Genomic DNA, 19,001 nt, shown 5'->3' with positions numbered 1-19,001 from the left:
CCACCATTCAAAAACGATCCAGGGTTGCAGGTCAATTGGGTGGTACGGGCTTATGGGCCGAAATGGCCTGTTACAATACTGTTATGTCTAAATTTTTAGCAGTATATATTTCTCTGTGAAACATGATGGGGAATTGTGCCTGATACTGGCTCCAGCACCTGAGTCGTCAGATTATGTACACACAGCACCAGATTGGGCTGAGTGATGGAAAGGGTGCAGATGTGGCCAGGACTGGAGGGCTTGAGTTACAAGGTGAGGCTGGAGTGGAAAGGTTTATGGACTGAACTCAGGCAGATGAAAGTGTTCCATGCTGTACAAGGGTCAGTATATTGGGAGTAGAAAGAGCAGCTGGTGAGACAGCTATGGAGAGAGAAGCAGACTGAATGTTTCTGAACCTGGAAAAATTGGGTAAAGGGAATGTGGCAGAGGTGGATGTGTGTGCAATGTTGCAGATCGGGCGAGTCATGATGACATGTGCGGGTGGTGCGAGCAGATGAAGGGCATCGTGAGGTGATCCCGGGTGGGGGGAGAGCCCTGCCTTAGGGAGACTGATCTGTGTGTGTACAAAGCCGACTCTCTCCGTCAGGTGACAGCGGCAGCCAGTGCAGGAGTCGGCAGCCAGGTGACACCATCCGCCGCCTGCGTGGAGATCTCTTTCCTTGATGATGACGTCCTCGGCTCACCAGTGGAGGAGGAGCCCTGCGACATCTTGCAGCAGAGCCTGCAGGAAGCAAACATCACCCTGCAGGAAGAAGCTGACGTGGCAGCCAGCATGCTCCTGCAATCCCACCCTCAGTCCCTGCCGCACACTCAGTCCCAGCCCCAACTCCAGTGCCATCCTCAGGCCCACACCCAGCCTCGCCCCCAGCTCCACCCTCAGTCCTGCCCCCAGACCCAGCCCTGTCCCAATTCCCAGCCCCGACCCCAGCCATGCCCTCTCTCTCAATCCCACCCCTATCCCGGCAAACTCTTGGCTGAGCCGGCCTCAGATGCTGCCAGTGATTCCCAGCCCACGTTTGCCTCTGCCCTCGTGCCATGTCCTGTGCCTTCAGATCCGGTGAGCACTCGTTTCCTTGGCAAAAGACTTGGCGTGCAATGCTTGATCCAGCGGGCCAGCTTGAAGACTGTTGCGGCAAGTGTCCAGGCTGCGTACAATGGTAGCCCCAGGGGCTCCAGCCTCAGCCAGACTCAGATGGTTGACCAGTACATCGGTCAAACTGCTATGATATCCGTTGGCCCAAATCATCACCATCCAATCACCAAGGCCAGTCTACCAACCAATCTCCCTCCAGAAAGCTACCCCCCCACCTCCCCTTCTGAAGACCAGGTGACTCCAAGCTCATCCGTCTCTCCTTTCCCAAAGGACACAGGTCTGCATGGAACCTCACTCTTCACCAATGCAGGTCTCTCACAATCAGCGCAGCTGGTCACTGGCAGAGCAGTGGTCCGCACTCCAGGGTCCTCCCAGAATGTCATCAAGCATAGAACCCCCCCTCAAATTCAGCCAAAGCACTGTGTGAGTATCCAACCTAAGGTGGTCCAGATCAGCCCAAAGGCTTCATTTGGCCCAAACCCTCAGACCCTTGAGGCAGCGATAAAGATTCAAACAGAGGCTGTCCTTCAGCAGCAGAAATCTCCCCCGAACTCGACCTTTGTGGCCGGTGTCTCTGGACAGAACATCTTTTTGCCAGCCCAGGGCCACTCCTTGGCTCAGACTGTTGCCCGCAGCCTGTCGAAGCAACAGGCACAGCCTGATCTGGGCAAGTCTATGAGTGTCCATGTCCTCAAACCCGGGAGTATTGTGATCCAGCCTCCCTCAATTCCTCAACCTGTGGTTCCGGGACACAGCCAGTTTATTCTGCCGGGGCGTTTGGCTGGCACCTCAGCGGTCACCTTACCTCAGCGACCTCCGGCCGTTCCTGCTGAAGCCCTTCTGACTGCCCAGAGCTCAGCAGCTCAGGGTCAGCTGGCCACTTCTGGTGTGCTAGGCCTTCGGGGTCCTTCAGGTCAATTAGGCAGCAGGCAGTCATTGCCCGCACACATCCTGTCTACCCAAAACCTGGCAGGGCACCTGACCAGCTTTGGCAGGGTTGTGGCAGCAGCAAACACGCAGCTGGCTGTCAGCCATGGCAGAGCTCGTATTGTATCTGGACCTCTGCAGCTACCACCTGGTCAGCTAGCTCCATCCACACAGCTTCCAGTACCCACCCAACTGGGTGCTGGCTCAGCACACACATATCCACCTGGGCCACGTGCTACAACTATGGTGCAGGGCATCTCGCTGCCAAACCGGATAACTGTGCTCAACCACACTGGCCCTGTAGGGCAAGCCATGAACCTCCAGCAGTTGAGCACCCTCTCCTCCAAGGGCAGTGTTGTTCAGACCTCCACTGATGCAGAATTAACACCGGCACTCGCTCTGCTGCAGACACACACTTCACCTCAGTGCCACCCACACACACCACCCCAGTCTCAGTCCCATCTTCTGGACACCCAGCACCCACCTCCCCCCTCAGTCACCACCCCACTAACTGTGACAAGCATCACTGTGGCTGAAAATATCAACCAGCAAGACAGGAGATCGGTACTCAACGCCAACCAGCTTCTGCTCTTCCAACAGGTCAGTCAGAGTTGCATTTTTATACCAAGGTAACAGAGCATGGAGATAACTTCAAGATATCAATAAGACTGAAAGGGTGCAGAGTAGATTCACAAGGATGTTGCTATGACTTGATCTGAGTTACAGGAAAAGGTTAAATAGGTTAGAACTTTATTTCCTGGAGTGTAAAAGAATGAGGGGAGATTTGATGGATGCCCCACACCTTACCACGCTGACTGCCCAATTATGACTGTGCCTTTCCAAATAGATATGAAGCCTAGCCTAAGTACCCCCCTTTGTTATTGAGGTTCATCAGCCTGTTATTTCCCCTTCCTCAACAAAGGTACAATATTCTGTCCTCCAGTAAAGAAACTTCGTTACTCAGAGGCTGGTGAAACCTGAAACGGTGCCACGAGTAATTGACCATCGTGTGTAGGGTGGAGAGTGCCTCACTGTTCAACTGAGATGGAGTGCAGGGAGAGGAGGTTAAACTGGGTTACAGATATTGCTCCGTCTATATTATTTTCTGGTCTTTTGAGGATGTGTACAAAAATCCAGGTAACTCAAGTTTCTCCTCAATCCAAAAGAAGCTGTTTATTTTCCAATCACAGAAGGAGCAGAAACAGCAACTCCTTTACCAGCAGGCCTTGAGGTTGCAACAGAAGAAAGGCCTGTCCTTGACATCCTCCACCAGCCTGTCTCTGCCAGTCACTGCCGAGAGCGTTCTTGCCAGCGGTGGGAGTGGAGCTGCAGCGCAAGCAAAGGCCAGCCTCGTGTCAGCAAGTACTGTTCGAATGGCACCTAACAAACCAACAGTATTACCTCAAGCTCAGTCCAACCACTTCCTGCCAGCCTTGGCAAGCCAGGTACGACTTGGTTCGGGCTGACAACAGCTTTGTTGCGCAATTACACAGTCTTTCACCCTGAAGCCATATCTGTCAGGATTCAAGTGGTGAATTCGTGAATTATGATCTGGTTACCAGCTCCATTCAATTATTGAGGCTTGAATCAAATGGTCTTATTGTCACATGTAGAAAAAGCTTTGATTGCGAGCCAGTTGATTGTGCAGTAATATCAAATAAGCAAATAACTCAAGAACGATTTCAGGAGTAAAGTTACAGCAAGTGAAATAGTGCAGGGTATAGAGAAAAGTGGAAAACCTGCAGGATATCGTGAAAATTACAGTGACACAGTGCAAACATATCATCTCTTACCTCCATTCAAGAGCCTGATAACAGCAGAAAAGAGACTATCCTTGAGTCTGAGTTTGTAAACTCATGTATCTTGTGCTCGATGAAAGTGGGAGAGTGGTGTGGGCGGAGTGAGATGGGTCTTTGGGTATGATGGCGGGAGGTATGGACAAGAGGTTTGTTTGTATGATGGCTAGAAAAGGCTTCACCCTTTGGACCATAAAGATAGATACAAATTCAGAGTGAGCAACTCAGAAGAAAGCACAAGGGTAAAATTAGAAGGAAGAATGGCAAAGAAGATACATATAAAAATATTACCATGTAAAGTTGAGTGAAACTTTAAAGGGCTTTATTAAGTAAACAAAGAGGAAGAGTGTTGGAAAAGAAAGGATGCGGCTCATCCTATCCCTGGGTGTGGAGATTAAAGGCTTGCACAGTTTAAAGGAACCCTTGCATCTGACTTCATAAGTCAGCAGAGAAATAAGTTTGGGAAATCATGGTCAGCATGGATTTGTGAAGCGAATGCTGTGTCTGCCTGCCTCGCCTGACTGTCCCCTGAAGAAAGCAAGGACAAGCTTATCATGTGATGTAGGGATGCTTGATCCAAAAAAATGGAAGCCCAAAGAATGACATATCTCATTCAAGGTTTGCTCAGTAAGAAAGGGTAGCAGGTCACAGGAGTTTTACAAACTGGAGCCTGTTTACATGTTACAATTGTCAGGGAGTTATTGACAACTTAGTTTGACAAATGTTCATAGTGGGCATGAGTCCTGAAACTCTCAGTGGTGGAAAGGTTTGGGATCTAAAGTTAAAGATCTCTTTCCCTTGCAGCCACGTTATACAATTTCTCCATATAATTACCAATGCACATTGATATAAATCCAATCTTGTTACTGTCTCATTAAGGAGCCTGTAGCATAGGAGACCACTCACTCCTTAAAGTGTAATGTGTGCAGATTCATTTTGGAACATAATTGTGTTCTCTGAAGGAAGTGGTGCTGAGCATGGGGTTGGAATTGTGGCCTGACTCATCCCCGGGTTCTGACAAGCTTCATCCTGGTGCATTAAAGGAGTCCAGGGGAGAGATGCTAACTCATTGGTTTTAGTTCGGCAAAATTCCCTAGATTTAGAGAAGCTCCATTGGATTGGGGAAAGCAAATGGAACAATTCAAGATCATTAGGCAAAATCCACAATCAAGATTCTTTTATTGTCATTTAATAAAACAGAAAATGTAATATTACACAACATAAGGCAAAGAGTTGTTAGTATTGCCCAGAGCCCCTTAAGGTAAGAGAGATTGAGTCCACAGCATTCTGAAGTGGGAGGGTGAGCTGCCAGATGTCGCCATCCATGTTGGTACCAATGACATACTGGAGATAGGATTAGGGATGAGTTCCTAAAGAGCAAATATGGAGAGTTAAGAAGGAAGCTGAAAAGCAAGCCCTCAAGGGTAGTAATCTTGGGACTGCTGCCTGCGCCACATGCCACTGAGGGTAGGAATAAATAGAATGTGTGGCTGAAGAGTTGGTTCAGGGGGCAGGGGTTCAGGTTTGTGGGTCATTGGGGGTCTCTTCTGGGGAAAGTATGACCTGTACAAAAAAGGACGGGTTACACCTGAACTGGAAATGGAACAATATCCTGGCTGCAGGTTTCTAGAGCTGTTGGAGAGAGTTTAAACTATTTGGCAGGGGGATGGGAACCAGAATGTGAGGGCAGAGACTAGAGCAGAAGGTGGAAAGGATGATGCAATGCATTGTGGGCTTGTGAGGAAGGACAGATATGGGATGACACGTAAATGAAGTCAGTTGGAGAGTTTGAAATGTGTTTATTTCAATGCAAGGAGTATAAGGAATAAAAGAGAACTTGGAGCATGGAATTACGATGTTATAGCCATTATAGAGACTTGGCTAACACAATATCAGGATTTGCTAATGCAGGTTCTGGGGTTTAGATGTTTTAAAAGTGATAGGATGGGAGGTAAAAGGGGGTGGGGTTATAGCATTACTGGTCAGGGTTAGTGTCACAGCTGCAAAAGGGAAGTAGTGTCTACTGGGTCAGTGTGGGTGGAAATAGGAAGGGAGCAATCACTATTAGGAGTAATCTGTTGGCCCCCAAATAGCCCTCGGGGCACTGAGGAACAGAGAATTAGGCAGATTTCGGAATGGGGCTGAAACTACAGGGTTGAGATCATGGGAGTTTTAGCCTTGTAGGTATATTGATACATGTAAGCTGGTCTTATGGAAAATGTTTTTATTGTTAGAACTATCTACATGAATTTTTTTTTTAATAATAAATTTGTGTTGAAACACTGCACAACAATTTTATAGACAGTCATTTTGATGTCACCCCCTCTGATGGTGTCACCCGGTGTGGTCCACACCCCCCCATACACCCCAAGTGATGCCAGTGATTGCTGTTACGGAGTCCAAAGGACCCCAAAAACCAACAGCAATAGATATGCACCACAACACAGGGTTACTTAAACAAAAGTAGTTTTTAATTATGATTGAACAAGAAAACAGAATTAAACTTTAACTTATTACTTAACCTACTTATTTAACCTGCCTATCCTACTTAATCTCCCCTCTAATACTAAGCGCAGGTGTGTATAATGTATATTTAAGATTAGAAAAGTTATTTGGCTCACAGACCAATCACACAAGTTGCAGGCAATTCTTGTACTGTGCACAGAAGTTAGCATTAACAAAGTTCACCAGGCTTTGGTGCTTAACAGGAGGGTTCTTGCTGGTTTTCAGAGAGTGATTCCTTTTCTAGGACATCCGCAATTGATTCCTTTTTAATTAGCCTTGCCAACGAAACTTGCCCCCTTCAGGGTTCTCCAGATGATCCTCTTTCTTTCAGGTCACCTTTCAGGCCACCAGTCTTCTCCTTTGACCAGGCAGCCTTCCAAAGTTTGCTAGCTTGTCCCTCTGGAACAGATTTCTGTGACTCCTTCTCTCTCTGTTTCCCACCCTCCCTCTCTGAGAGCAAAACCCTTCTCCCTCTGCCTGCAAAGATCACATGCTCTCCCAGGCTAGCTGTATTCTGCAACTTGGTTGCTCTTTCTGCAAAAAGTACTCTGCAAAAGTCCTGTGTTTTAAAATGTGTGTGTGCAAGCTAATCTAGCAATTCCTCCCAAGCCACCTCAAAATACTCTGTCACATTGGGAACAGATGTTCTCGGGAGAAAGCACTGAGGTAATGTGGAGGATGTTTAGGAACTACTTGTGTGGGGTTCTGGATAAGTTTGTCTCACTGAGACAGGGAAAAGGGAACCATGGTTGTCAAAACAGATGAGGAAGCTAGGTAAGAGGACAAAGGAAGTATACATTTGATTTAGGAAGCAAAAAACAGGAAGGCCTCATGAGAATTATATGGTAGCTAGGAAGGAATTTAAGAAAGGAAAGCTGGGGGGCATGAGAAGGACTTGGCAAGTAGGATTAAGGAAAGCTCTAAGGCGTTCTGTGCATATGTGAAGAACAGAAAGAAGTACGAGAGTGAAGGTGGGGCTGGAGGTGCAAGAGGTTGGGAATGACCTAAATAAATACCTTGCTTCAATATTCACCAAAGAAAAGGACTTTGGTCAAGGTGAGGTCAGAATAGAACAATCTTATGTGCTGAACCATGTTGAGATTAAGAAAGAGGAAGTTTTGGATTTTAAAATTGACAAAAACCTAGGACCAGATGAGATATGTCCCAGGTTGCTGTGGGAAGAGAGGGAAGAGATTGCTGGATGTTGGCAAAGATTTTTGCATCCTCCTTGGCCCCAGGGGGGGTGCTGGAGGATTGGAGAATGGCAATAGGAAAAAGGCAACAGGGAGAATCCAGGGAATTATAGACCAGAGGGTCTTATATCAGTAAAGGACAAACTATTGGAGAAGATTTTTAAAAATGGGACTTATGAGAATTTGGAGAAATACAGTCTTCACAGGGATAGTCAGCATGACTTTGTGAGGAGTAGGTCATACCACACAAGCCTAAATGAGGTTTTGAGGAGAAATTGATGAAGATAGGATGGTAAATATGGTGTACATGGATTTTAGAAAGGCATTTGTCAAGGTCATACATGGGAGATTTGTTCAGAAAGTCAAAAGGTATGTGATGCATGGAACCTTTGCTGTGTGGATACAGAATTGGCTTGCCTGTAAAAAACATGCTAGTAGTGGACAGGAAATATTCTGCCTGGAGGTCACTGACTAGAGAAGTTCCTCAAGGATCTGTTCTGGGGCCCCTGCTCTTTGTAATTTTTATAAATGACCTGGATGAAGAAGTAGAGGGATGGGTCAGTAAGTTTGTGGATGAAACAAAGGTTGGATGTGTTGTGGATAGTGTTGAAGGTTGTCGTAGTTTACAAAAGGATCTAGAAAGGATGGATGGAAAAGTAGCAGATAGAGTATAAGTGTGAGGTGATACATTTTGTAAGGTTAATCCTGGAGGCAGAGTACAGGGTTAATGGTCTTAACAATGTGGAAGAACGGAGGGACTTTGGGGTCCAAATCTATAGATCTTTCAGGTCGATGTGATAGTTAAGAAGGCCTATGTTGGGCTTCATTAGCCAGGGGATTGAGTTCAGGAGACATGATGTAATATTGCAGCTCTATAAATCTCTGCTGAGACCAAATTAGAATATTGTGTTCAGATCTAGTCATCTCATTGCAGGAAGGATGTGGAAGCTTTGAAGATGGTGTAGAGGAAATTTACTAGATGGGGCAAGGATAGCAGAGCTCGAGCTGAGAAGGATGAGAGGTGACTTAATAGAAGTCTACGAGATTATGACAGGGATAGACAGCCAACACTTTGTCCCAGGGCAGGAGTAGCAAGCACTAGAGGACATCTTAACAAAGAGAAGGGAGGGAGGTTTAGGGAAGGCATCAGGGGTAAGTTTTTTTACACAGTGAGTTGTCGGTGCCTGCAAAGCATTTCAGTGGTGCAGACTGGAACAATAGGGGCATTTAAGAAACTCTTAGACAGGCACATGGATGAAAGAAAAATAAAGGGGAGGATTTTGGTTTTTTTTTGGTTGGTATATATATAGATTGGCACATCTTCGTGGGCCAAAGGGCTTGTACTGTGCTGTATTGTTCTGTGTCTATGTTCTAAAGAGAATTGAAAGAAAATTGCATTTAGCCAATTTTTCCAGAGTTCTTTGAAGCAGAAATGTGTGTAGTGAGTCAAGTGGATGTCCAGGACTTAATATTTCCACCAGGCATTTGATACAGTTATTGTGGAAAATAAAAACTGAAAGTGTGGGGAATTTGGGCACATTTGGCATTCCAGGTGTAATTATTCTTCCTCATTCTCCTTAGTCTTTTCCCATTGATTTTGTATTAATGTGCAGGGAATTTTGCAACTGCCTGCGGGCTCTTATTTGATTTTATGAAGAAGCTTTCACCGCATTTATTTGTCGTGTCTGTAATAGTTGAAATCTCTTCTGGTTCTCCATCCCATAGGATGATGATGGTTCCTTTCAGTCAGTTTGTGGGGTTTGATAATACCCCACTCCTCAGAAAGGAACAGCGTGGGCGTGAATGGATTTAGGTGAGATGGGGTCACACAGGTCCAGACCCACCCTCTTGACATCCCCTCCCGGATCCAGCTGCATGGTAAGGTCCAAGAGGGCTGGGGGAAATTCTGTTGCAGTGAATGGCTAGACCAGGATTCAATGCAAGGGATGCCCTTTCCGTGCTTCACAGCGCATGTTTGCCAGATGGCCATTGACCCTACAAGAGGGTTCGTCCGCCCTTTGACAGGTCTTGTTTTTCATCCTGCAGGGTGTGTAGCCACATGGGGGAGCCAGTTTAGTCACCAACCACCCGACCATGTGACAGGTAGTACTGGGTTACATGGTACCAGTAGCACTCAGACGAATGACCTGACCTGAAATAATGCTAGTCTCTAAGTAGCTAATACGTAATTGTCCAATGTTTATCCACTTTAAAATGAGGTGTTTACCAGAACATTTGAATAGACTGGAGAAGACTTTATATAAAGGCCAAAGGGCCTGTTTCTGTCCTGTTCTATGCTATTAGAAAGAAAGAAAGGGAATGGAATTGAGTTGCTACTGCATTCTGTTCTCCTTGGAAGGGTGAATTTTTCAAAAAGTTTAATAGGACATGATGTCTTGACAAAGTCTTACCCCTCTGCTAAGTAGGTCATCGATCAGCAAAGAATTGCTGGAGGAACTCATCATGTCAGACAGCATCCATGCGTAGAAATGGTCACAGTCAACGTTTCAAGTTTGAAGGCTTTATAAAGACTAAGATAGAATAGGTGAAGTTACACACAGAGGGTGATAGGTGATAGATAGAGGAGAGCAGGTGTGGGTACTGGAGAGTTGGGTAGAGGGAGAAACTATTAGGAAGGAGGGTAGAGAGAGAGAGGGAGAGAGAAAGTAAAAAGTAAGTAAAGGAGTAAATAAATAAAAGATGGAAACAGTGGATTGGATCAATGTTCATGCCATTAGGTTAACATTGCCCAGGAGTAATATGATTTATTCCTCAAGTTTACTTCTAGTTCAAGTCATTAACAGTTGGTTGAAGACCTAGCAGAGAGTTGAAGAGAATCTCCCTCCACTCAGAATTGTCAGAATCTGATATACTCTACTGGAAAAGATGCTGGAATCTGACTACACCAATCATGTGGAAAGGGATATTTGGGAATGAGGAACTTGCATGGTTAGAGACAAGGAGAGGTGGTGTGAGACTTGGTTGACTGCTCTTGAAGAGGCAGCTACAAAGAATGGGACTAACCTTTTGAGAAGTCCAAGAGATGCACAAGAACCGTGGGTGCTGGAATCCTGAGCTGGAGGGATTCGAGAGGACAGGCAGTGTCCATGGAGAAGAATGAGTCAGCGCCGTTCCCCGATCTGAAACGTTGACTGGCAATTTCTCTCCATGGATGCTGCCCGACCTGCTGAGACCTTCCAGCTTCTCATTATTATTACCCTCTTCATGACACCAGGTTGATTTTTGGAGCCAGCCAGCATCCATTATGCAGACAATTACAGTTTGGTGTCCTGAACCTGTATGATAGAAGGTTTTAACATTTCTTTTGCTGACGATTGCAAAATCCATCTTGTTCCTTTCTTCTCAAAATTCACCTTTGTCCTATCCACCAGCATCTCTCTCCATCTGATGTATAATCTTTGGAACTTTCCCTCTCAAAATGGCTTTGCAATGCAGTGACAATTGGACCAATCTCTTTCTGTGGCTTCCCACCCTCTTCCTTCTGTCCACATCCATGAGTGAAATGAATCTGCTCAGCCCCACCGCATTAAAGCCATTCCCTGGCATCTCCCCTGTTCACACTGAAAGATGAGGCTTGAGCTGAAAAGGCAGACAGGTGCCAGATTCAGCTTGGCCACATGAAGCACGGTTAATCCAGCACAGTCGATTATCTTAGAATGTAATATAATATTCCAGTCCTAATGCAAACCACTTACTTGAATACTTCTTCCTCTCCCCTCACCTCCAGAAATAAGGCCAAGGGGAGACTAACCTCCCTTTGAAGGCACAGACTCACTGTTCCTTTCATAATTTTACACATTTTTATATGATACCCCTCGCCCTTCTAATCTCCAAGGAATATATTCCCAGTCTACTCAATCTTTCCTCATAAGATAATCCCCTCTGCAGTGATGAAGCACCCAGGCCCAAAATGTGAATTACCCTTTACATCCTATGCATGCTGCATGACCTCCCACGTTGGTATATTGCACTTGACCCTCGCATCTGCAGAGCTTTCTTGTTTAACTCCCAAGCCAGTATATCTCAAGTGAGGAGACCAGAACTGCACTTAGTTCTCCAGGTGATGCCTCTCCTGTACCCTGCTCAGTTGCAGCAGAACCTCCAAGCTCTTAAATTCATTCCTTCTAGCAATTAAGGGCAACATTCCATTTGGCCTCTTGATTACCTGTAGGCCGACCTTTTGTTATTCATCATAAACACATCCTGATCTCTCTGCACGAGAGTATACTGCAATCTTTCATCATTTAACTAATGATCCGATTTACCATTTTCCTTCCAAAGTTGACCTCATATTCACTAATGCTGTCCTCCATCTGCTGGACTTTTGCCTACTCATGTAACCATCTATATCTCTCTACAGCATCTCTGTGTTCTTTACACAATTTGATTTCCTGCTCATTTCTCCCTTATTAGAAAACACTACACTTGGTCCCCATCTCCTCTAGATCATCAATGTTTGTCGTGAAAAGTTGCAGGCCAAGCACCAAACACAGCAGCACATAGCAAGGGTCAGTGCTAGGCATGCTGCAGGGGTCAGAGCTAGGGCTGCAAACAGAGAACCATTCATTTATCTGAACTCTCTACCTTCTATTGGTTAACCTATATTACTCCCAACTCTGTGCATCTTTACCTTATGCAGAAGTCTTTTGCACAGCACTTTATCAAAAGCCTTCTGGAAAATCAGGTATACCATAGCCACCTATTCTGCTCTGTCCACTGTGTTTGTTAAAGAACTCTTGTAAATTAGTTAAATGCAACCTACCTTTCCTAAATCCATGCTGTGTCTGGGTCAGTGGTTCTCAACCTTTTTCTTTCCATCACATACCACTTTAATTAATCCCTCTGTCATCAGTGCTCTGTGAATAGTAAGGGATTGCTTAAGGTTGAGAATCACTGATCCATACCCAATTGTTACTGAAATATTTTGCTTGAAAAAAATTGACATTGGCCTATTTCCTTTGGAGTTATGAAACCCTGCACATAATGAGTCAATTAGGTACGATTAAAACAGTGGTTTTCAACCAAACTTTTTCTTTCCACTCACATACCACCTTAAGCAATCCCTTAATAATCACAGAGCACCGATGGCATTGGTGATACTTAAAGTGGTATGTGAGTGGAAAGAAAACCACTGGTTTGGGTGATGGAACAATAGTAGAAGGGATAAGACAGACAATTATTTGACCAACTGGTCTCTTGTTCGTGGTGGAGAAATTATTAGAAAAAAATATTCAGAGGAAGAGTATTTTTTGCAGAGATACCAAGAACGTTGATGAGGGCATTGTGGTGGATGCAGCCCACATGGACTGCTGTAAAGCCTTTGAATACATAGCAGACACCCAGAATTAGGGCCTATGAGATCTACGTAGGGAAAGTTGACAAATTGGCTTGTCAACAGGAGATGGTGAGGATGATGGTGAGGGGTTGTTTTTGTAATCAGAAATCCCATGATAAGACAGTGCTAGGATCCTTACTGTTTACCATATACCTCAATGATTTGGATGCAAATATAAGTTGGGTACAGCTGGGGTTTAATACTTTTCTGACCAAATGGAGAGGACAAGTTATGGTAGAACTTCTGCAATGAATAAGAGGCCTCTGTGGAGTATTGAGCAACAGAAGGACCTGTTCTAAAAGTCTAAGAGACATCTGAATGTGGCAGATGAGAAGGTGAAGAAGGGGTTCAGATTTTTGCTTCACAAACAGGGATGGTAAATGTAAGAGCAGCTTGCGATGAAGTTATGAAGAGAGACTGGATAAATTGGATTTGAGATGCCTGAGGCAGGACTGGAAAAACAATGATCTAGGTGTCCTCGTGTGTAAAACAGTTAATTTAGAAGGTAAGTGAATCATTGCCCAATGGAGTGCAAAATTAAGGACGTCTTGCTACAACTGGATAGGGTATTGGCAGGACTATTTCTGGAGTAATGCGCACAGTTTCAGTCTACTTGGAATTACCTTGGAGCACTGCAGAAAATGTTCACCAAATGCACTCCAGGTATGAGGGGTTCGATAAGAGAAGCCATTCATTCAGTGATTGGCCCTTTGCTCTCCGAAGTTTATCATATTGTAAGATCCTGAAGAAGCTTGCGAGGCAGATGCTGAAGTTTTCGAGTTGAGTAAACATGGATCTTGGAAGCCTCAGGTGAATTAGTCACACATTTTAGGCTGAGCCAAAAAGGAAAGCCTTCTCCTAAAGGGCTGTGAACCTTTATGCTCTAGCTCAGAGAGCTGTGGAAACAGTCATTCAAAGTTGTGTTGGACTCGTGTGAGGATCAATCAGGAAAGTGGACCCCAGCAACATCAAGGGTCAGAGGATCCCAGGATAAGCTTGTTGAGGAATGTACGTGAAGGGAGATGGGGGCATCTGGAAAGCAGAATTAATTGTAACTTTCAGGAAGGAAATGGACACATTTAATAGGGGAAAGGTGCAGATGTGTGGGGAAAGAGTAGAGAGGAGTGGGCTCCTTTCAAGGAGCCAGCACAGGCAAGCTCAGCCGAATGGCCTCCCGCTCCAATGGTAATAATGAATTACAGAGTTTTGCACCTTTCTTAAAGCGGAACTGGTGGAGTTTCTTCATCTGCTGTCCTCCCTCCTCACCATCTAATCTTTAGTAGACCTTCTCTCTCACATCTTTCTTGGTTGATGTGCTCTCTAACTTTCATTCCCCAGCTGAGAATTATTGGTGAACAGTGTAAAAGAGTTCCTGTGTAAATGGTCAAATTGGTCATGTGTGAAGCAGCAAGAAGGGAGGGCCATTGATGGACAAGGGGCGAGGTATATATTTACACAGGAACTCTAATCCCGACTCTGCAAGTTTACCCATAACTCTTGGAGGTAAGCTTGGCATCTAGAACTGGAATCCTCTGTCCTCAAGAACCAACCAAGAAGCATTGGCACCGATCAGGTGAAGGGAAACACTAGTGGTCACTGGGAAAGGAACAATTTCCACCCACCAGTCTTTAGTTCCACTTTAAGTACAGTGCAAACGGACAATTGGTTTTAATTCTGTCTTCCACCAGACTCGGTTGCTGTGGGTGGCTCAGTGTGTTGTCATGGGCGAGCTCTGCAAGGACAGCGTCTCCACAAGGGCCAGGGAAATTTCAGACAATTCACTTAAAGCCACTGTCCAGCCATAGCTGCAAGTCTACACTGCAGGTAAGGAATCGACCGAGAACCACTTCCACCTCATGGTACCTTCACCCTGAGCTCTGCCTCCCTTGGAGAAAAAAATAGACCACAATTTATGTCAAGTATGCATCTCGTGCACTTATCTCCACTGCAAAGGCACAAAGAGATATTGAACCATGCAAATGGGATGAGCGCAGAATGATAACTTGGTCAAAATGGGCCACTTGGTTTGAATGGCCTGTTCCATGTTGTGGTTTCAATGACTGTGTTTGATGAATGGAGTGAAAAACTGCTTGAAATCTGAGCCTTTCCGGGTGAAGCAGAAAGCACATCTTAACAGTAAGGAAATTAAAATCTAATTTTCCATCACCCATCAAGATTAGCTTCTTTGAAGCTAAAGATGACAAATTCTTGTTGGGAAAAGTTACAGAATGAAGATGGGTTAATACAGTGAGGAATAGTTACAATTCAGCTCAATGTTGGAACAAGCTCAAAGGGCTGGAGTTCTTAAGGACTTTAGGTGTGATTAGTAAGGGATTGCTTAAGTGGGATGTAGGTGGGAAGGGAAGGTTGAGAATCACTGCTCTAGACCCAGTTGTTTCTGAAATATTTTGCTTGAGAAAAATTGTCAATGGCCCATTTCCTTTGGAGTTATGAAAGCACAGACATAACAAGTACGATTAAAACAGTGGTTTTACCTCTATTGCGATGTGAAATGCTATAACTGAGACATTGGATGAAACTATGGCATGCGTCAAAGGGAACTGATGTGGAAGGATTAGAAAATAGAATAATGCAGGCCCTTCAGCACAGTGTTGTGCCAACCCGTATAAACCTACTCCACGATTAATCTAACCCTTCCTCAGACTCATCTATGTGCCTATCCAAGAGGCTTCTAAATGTCCCTATTGTACCAGCCTCAACACTATCCGGGCAGTGCGACCCCCAGGCACCCACCTCTCTCCATATCACTGGTTCTCAACTTTTTTCTTTCCACTAACATACCACTTTAAGTAATCCCTATGCCATCAGTGCTCTGTGATTAGTAAGGGATTGCTTAAGGTGGGATGTGGATGGAAAGAAAACCACTGTTTTAATCGTACCTAATTGACTTGTTATGTCTGTGATTTCATAACTCCAAAGGAAATGGGCCATTGACAATTTTTCTCAAGCAAAATATTTCAGAAACAACTGAGTCTAGAGCAGTGATTCTCAACCTTCCCTTCCCACCTACATCCCACCTTAAGCAATCCCTTACTAATCACAGAGCACCGATGGCATAGGAATTACTTAAAGTGGTAGGTGAATGGAAAGAAAAAGGTTGAGAACCACTGGTCTATATAAAAACCTTTCCTCCACTCACTTTAAACAGACACACTATCGTATTGGTATTGCTGGTCTGGATAAAAGGTGCTGACTGACAGTTCAATACTTCTCATAATCTGAGACACAAGAATCAAGTCACCTCTCATCCTCCGCCACTTCAAAGAGAAAATCCCTTGCGCGGTCAGTCTTTTATTATAAGACGTTCTCTAATCAAGGAAGCACTCTGATAAATCATCTTTGCAACTCTGTAAAGCTTCCATTGCCTTCTTGTAATGAAGCAACCAGAACTCAAAGCAATACTCCATGTGCTGTAACCAGAATTTACAGAGCTGTAACATTACCTCATGGTTCTTGAACTAATGAAGGCCAGCTCATCATACACCTTAACCACCCTGTCAACCTGTGTGGCAACCTTGAGTGACCTGGACCCCAAGATTCCTCTGTTCCTCCACACTGTTAAGAATCCTGCCTTTAACCACGCGACCTCCCAAAGTGTATCACTTCACATTTACCTGGATTGAACTCCATCTGCCACTTCCCTGCTCAATTGGAAAAGCAGCAAACACATGATGAGATTGGATTGGAGAGTGTGGTCACAGTTAGTGGCAACAAAAAAGTGATACAGCACATAAACAGGCTCTTTGGCCCACCATGTCCACGCTAGCCCTGACACTTGTCTAAACCAATCCCATTTATGCAGATTATACCCATAGCTATTGACAGCTCAAGTACATGTCTAAATGCTTCTTAAATGTTGTGAAAGTTTCTTCCTTCACACACAAATTCTTTAGGCTGTGGATTCCAGACTCCATCAAGCCTCTTTGTGAAAAAGTAGATCTCACATTTCCCCTCTAAACATCTTGCGTATCCTCTTTTTCCCACTTGCCTTAGACATAATGAGCATTGGAAAATGTTGTGCACTTTCTACCATATTAATCGCCCTCATCATTTGATCTCCCTTTGTCAGGTCACCCCTCAACCCCCTCCACTTCTGTGAAAATAAAACCTACTCTCTCCTGATCCACTCCCATCCCAGAAAACGTCATAGAACATAGAACAGGGCAGTGCAAGGACAGGCCCGTTGGCCCACGTGTCTGTGCTGAGCATGTGTCTGTCCACATTATGCAGTTCCTGTACACCTTCCTTAGCCCTGAATTTTTTTAAATTTAGATGTACAGCACGGTAAAAGGCCATTTCTGCCCATGAGCCTGTGCTGCGCCAAATTTACACCCCATTAACCTACACCCCCAATACATTTTGAAAGGTGGGAGGAAACCAGTGCCCCCAGGGGAAACCCATGGAGACATGGGGAGAATATACAATCTCCTTACCAACAGCATGGGATTTGAACCCCGGTCTGGTCCCAATCACTGTTTTGGTTCATAACATTGGCCACTCTTTCCCTCCTACTGATGCTGCTTGATCTGCTGTGTTTTTGCAGGAGATTGTGTTTGGCTTAAGATGTCAAAGCCTTCCATGTCTCTCCCAGTCCTTCAGTTTCAAATTGCACTTCTCATTTTGAACATCAGGAAATGTCCACTCCCAGCATAGCAGTATCCTGCATTTGTGCACATCACCACCCTGGCATTGCTCATTGTTGTGCCAACAAACACAATCAAAAAGCAAAAGGCTGCAGATGGTAGAAATCTGAAGTAAAGTCAAAAGCTGTGGCAAATAGTCAACCGGGCGGATATCATCTGTGGAGAAAGAGATGGTAATGTTTTCAAGTTTGAATCACTGTTGACTTGTATTCAACTTGTGAGTACTCATTTCATCTCAAACCATCTGCGAGAGGAAGGCCACTATTCAAAAGGAAGTGAATAGTTAGCAAAGCCTTAAGTCTCACACAGTCTCTGTCGGGTTAGCTGATAATTTCAGCCACTGTTTTCCACAGTCCCTGAGAGGAATGAGAGGAGCTTGCAGCTGCTTCCATGTAGTGATACTGTGAATTCATTGATTTTTATTAGCCACCTGTTTGACCATTTGTATCTTCAAATTGAATATAAATCTTTGTGATTTATAAATTGGAGCGTTCAGATAAGAATTCAGGTAATTTTAGTATCAGTGTATTTGTCCTGTTGCTTTCTGATATTGAACATAAGTAATAAGTTCATGATTAATTCTTGAAAATGCAGTGTTGTCTTTGGTTGCTATCCTCTTACCACCAGCTGCTGTCCTCTCCTGCCATGATGTGCAATGTCCTGTGGGCTCCCCATCACTTTGGGCACTTACCTGAATTCTCTGACCTGTATCGAGTCCTTTATCAGCAACTTCTCAGTGTTAAAATATTCATTCATTTCTCAATGTCTGGTGGCCCTGTACCCCTTGGTCTTTATCGCCTTAACCAAGCCCAAGGAATCAATGCACTTCCCCTCTCTGATGTCTTTGTGTTCAAAGCTCTATTGTTGAAGGAAGGGAGGAATGGAGAGATTCCAGGAATTAATTCTCAACCCATCAATGGTCTAAGAGAAACACGATAGGCTGCAGATTCTGTGATTGTAGTAAAAACACCAAAATGCTTGTGAAACTCAGCTGGTTTATTCAGCACCTAGAATCTTTTTGACAAAAATATATTATGGATGTTTCAGGTAAAAAAACATAAGCAGGATATATCAGAAAGTCCTTGAATTCAAACAGTGGGGTAGGAATCCAGACCAACAAAAGGTGTTAATTGGATGTGATAAGGGACAAGGTGGTATTTATCACGTCTGTGCGAATGGAGACAGGCAATGGAAAGACAATGGGGGAAGCAAGGGGATTGGGGGGGGGGGGGAATATTCCATCAGTGGTCTGACCTTTTTCTTTCCACTCGCACGCCACTTTAAGTAATCCCTGTGCCATTGGTGCTCTGTGATTAATAAGGGATTGCTTAAGGTGAGATGTGAGTGGGAAGGGAAGGTTGAGAATCACCACTCTAGACCCAATTGTTACTGAAATATTTTGCTTGAGAAAAATTGTCATTGGCCCACTTCCATTGGAGTTATGAAACCATGCACATAATGAGTCAA

The 19,001-nt window shown here is 44.7% G+C and overlaps 1 protein-coding gene across 1 annotated transcript in view; it reads left to right on the top strand.

Annotated features, from left to right (window-relative positions):
• LOC138752893 (BRD4-interacting chromatin-remodeling complex-associated protein-like) overlaps nt 1–19,001 on the top strand; it is a 111,957-nt gene that overhangs the window by 63,592 nt on the left and 29,364 nt on the right. Inside the window, exons 6-9 of the mRNA XM_069915505.1 lie at nt 587–2,620; nt 3,211–3,465; nt 14,559–14,663; nt 18,129–18,311. Coding sequence (XP_069771606.1) covers nt 587–2,620; nt 3,211–3,465; nt 14,559–14,663; nt 18,129–18,311 — 2,577 coding nt within the window. The remainder of the gene's footprint in view (nt 1–586; nt 2,621–3,210; nt 3,466–14,558; nt 14,664–18,128; nt 18,312–19,001) is intronic.

The sequence above is a fragment of the Narcine bancroftii genome, chromosome 2 (assembly GCF_036971445.1).
Source record: "Narcine bancroftii isolate sNarBan1 chromosome 2, sNarBan1.hap1, whole genome shotgun sequence".
In the NCBI taxonomy this organism is placed as follows: domain Eukaryota; kingdom Metazoa; phylum Chordata; class Chondrichthyes; order Torpediniformes; family Narcinidae; genus Narcine; species Narcine bancroftii.
This window is presented reverse-complemented; position numbering and strand designations above follow the sequence as displayed.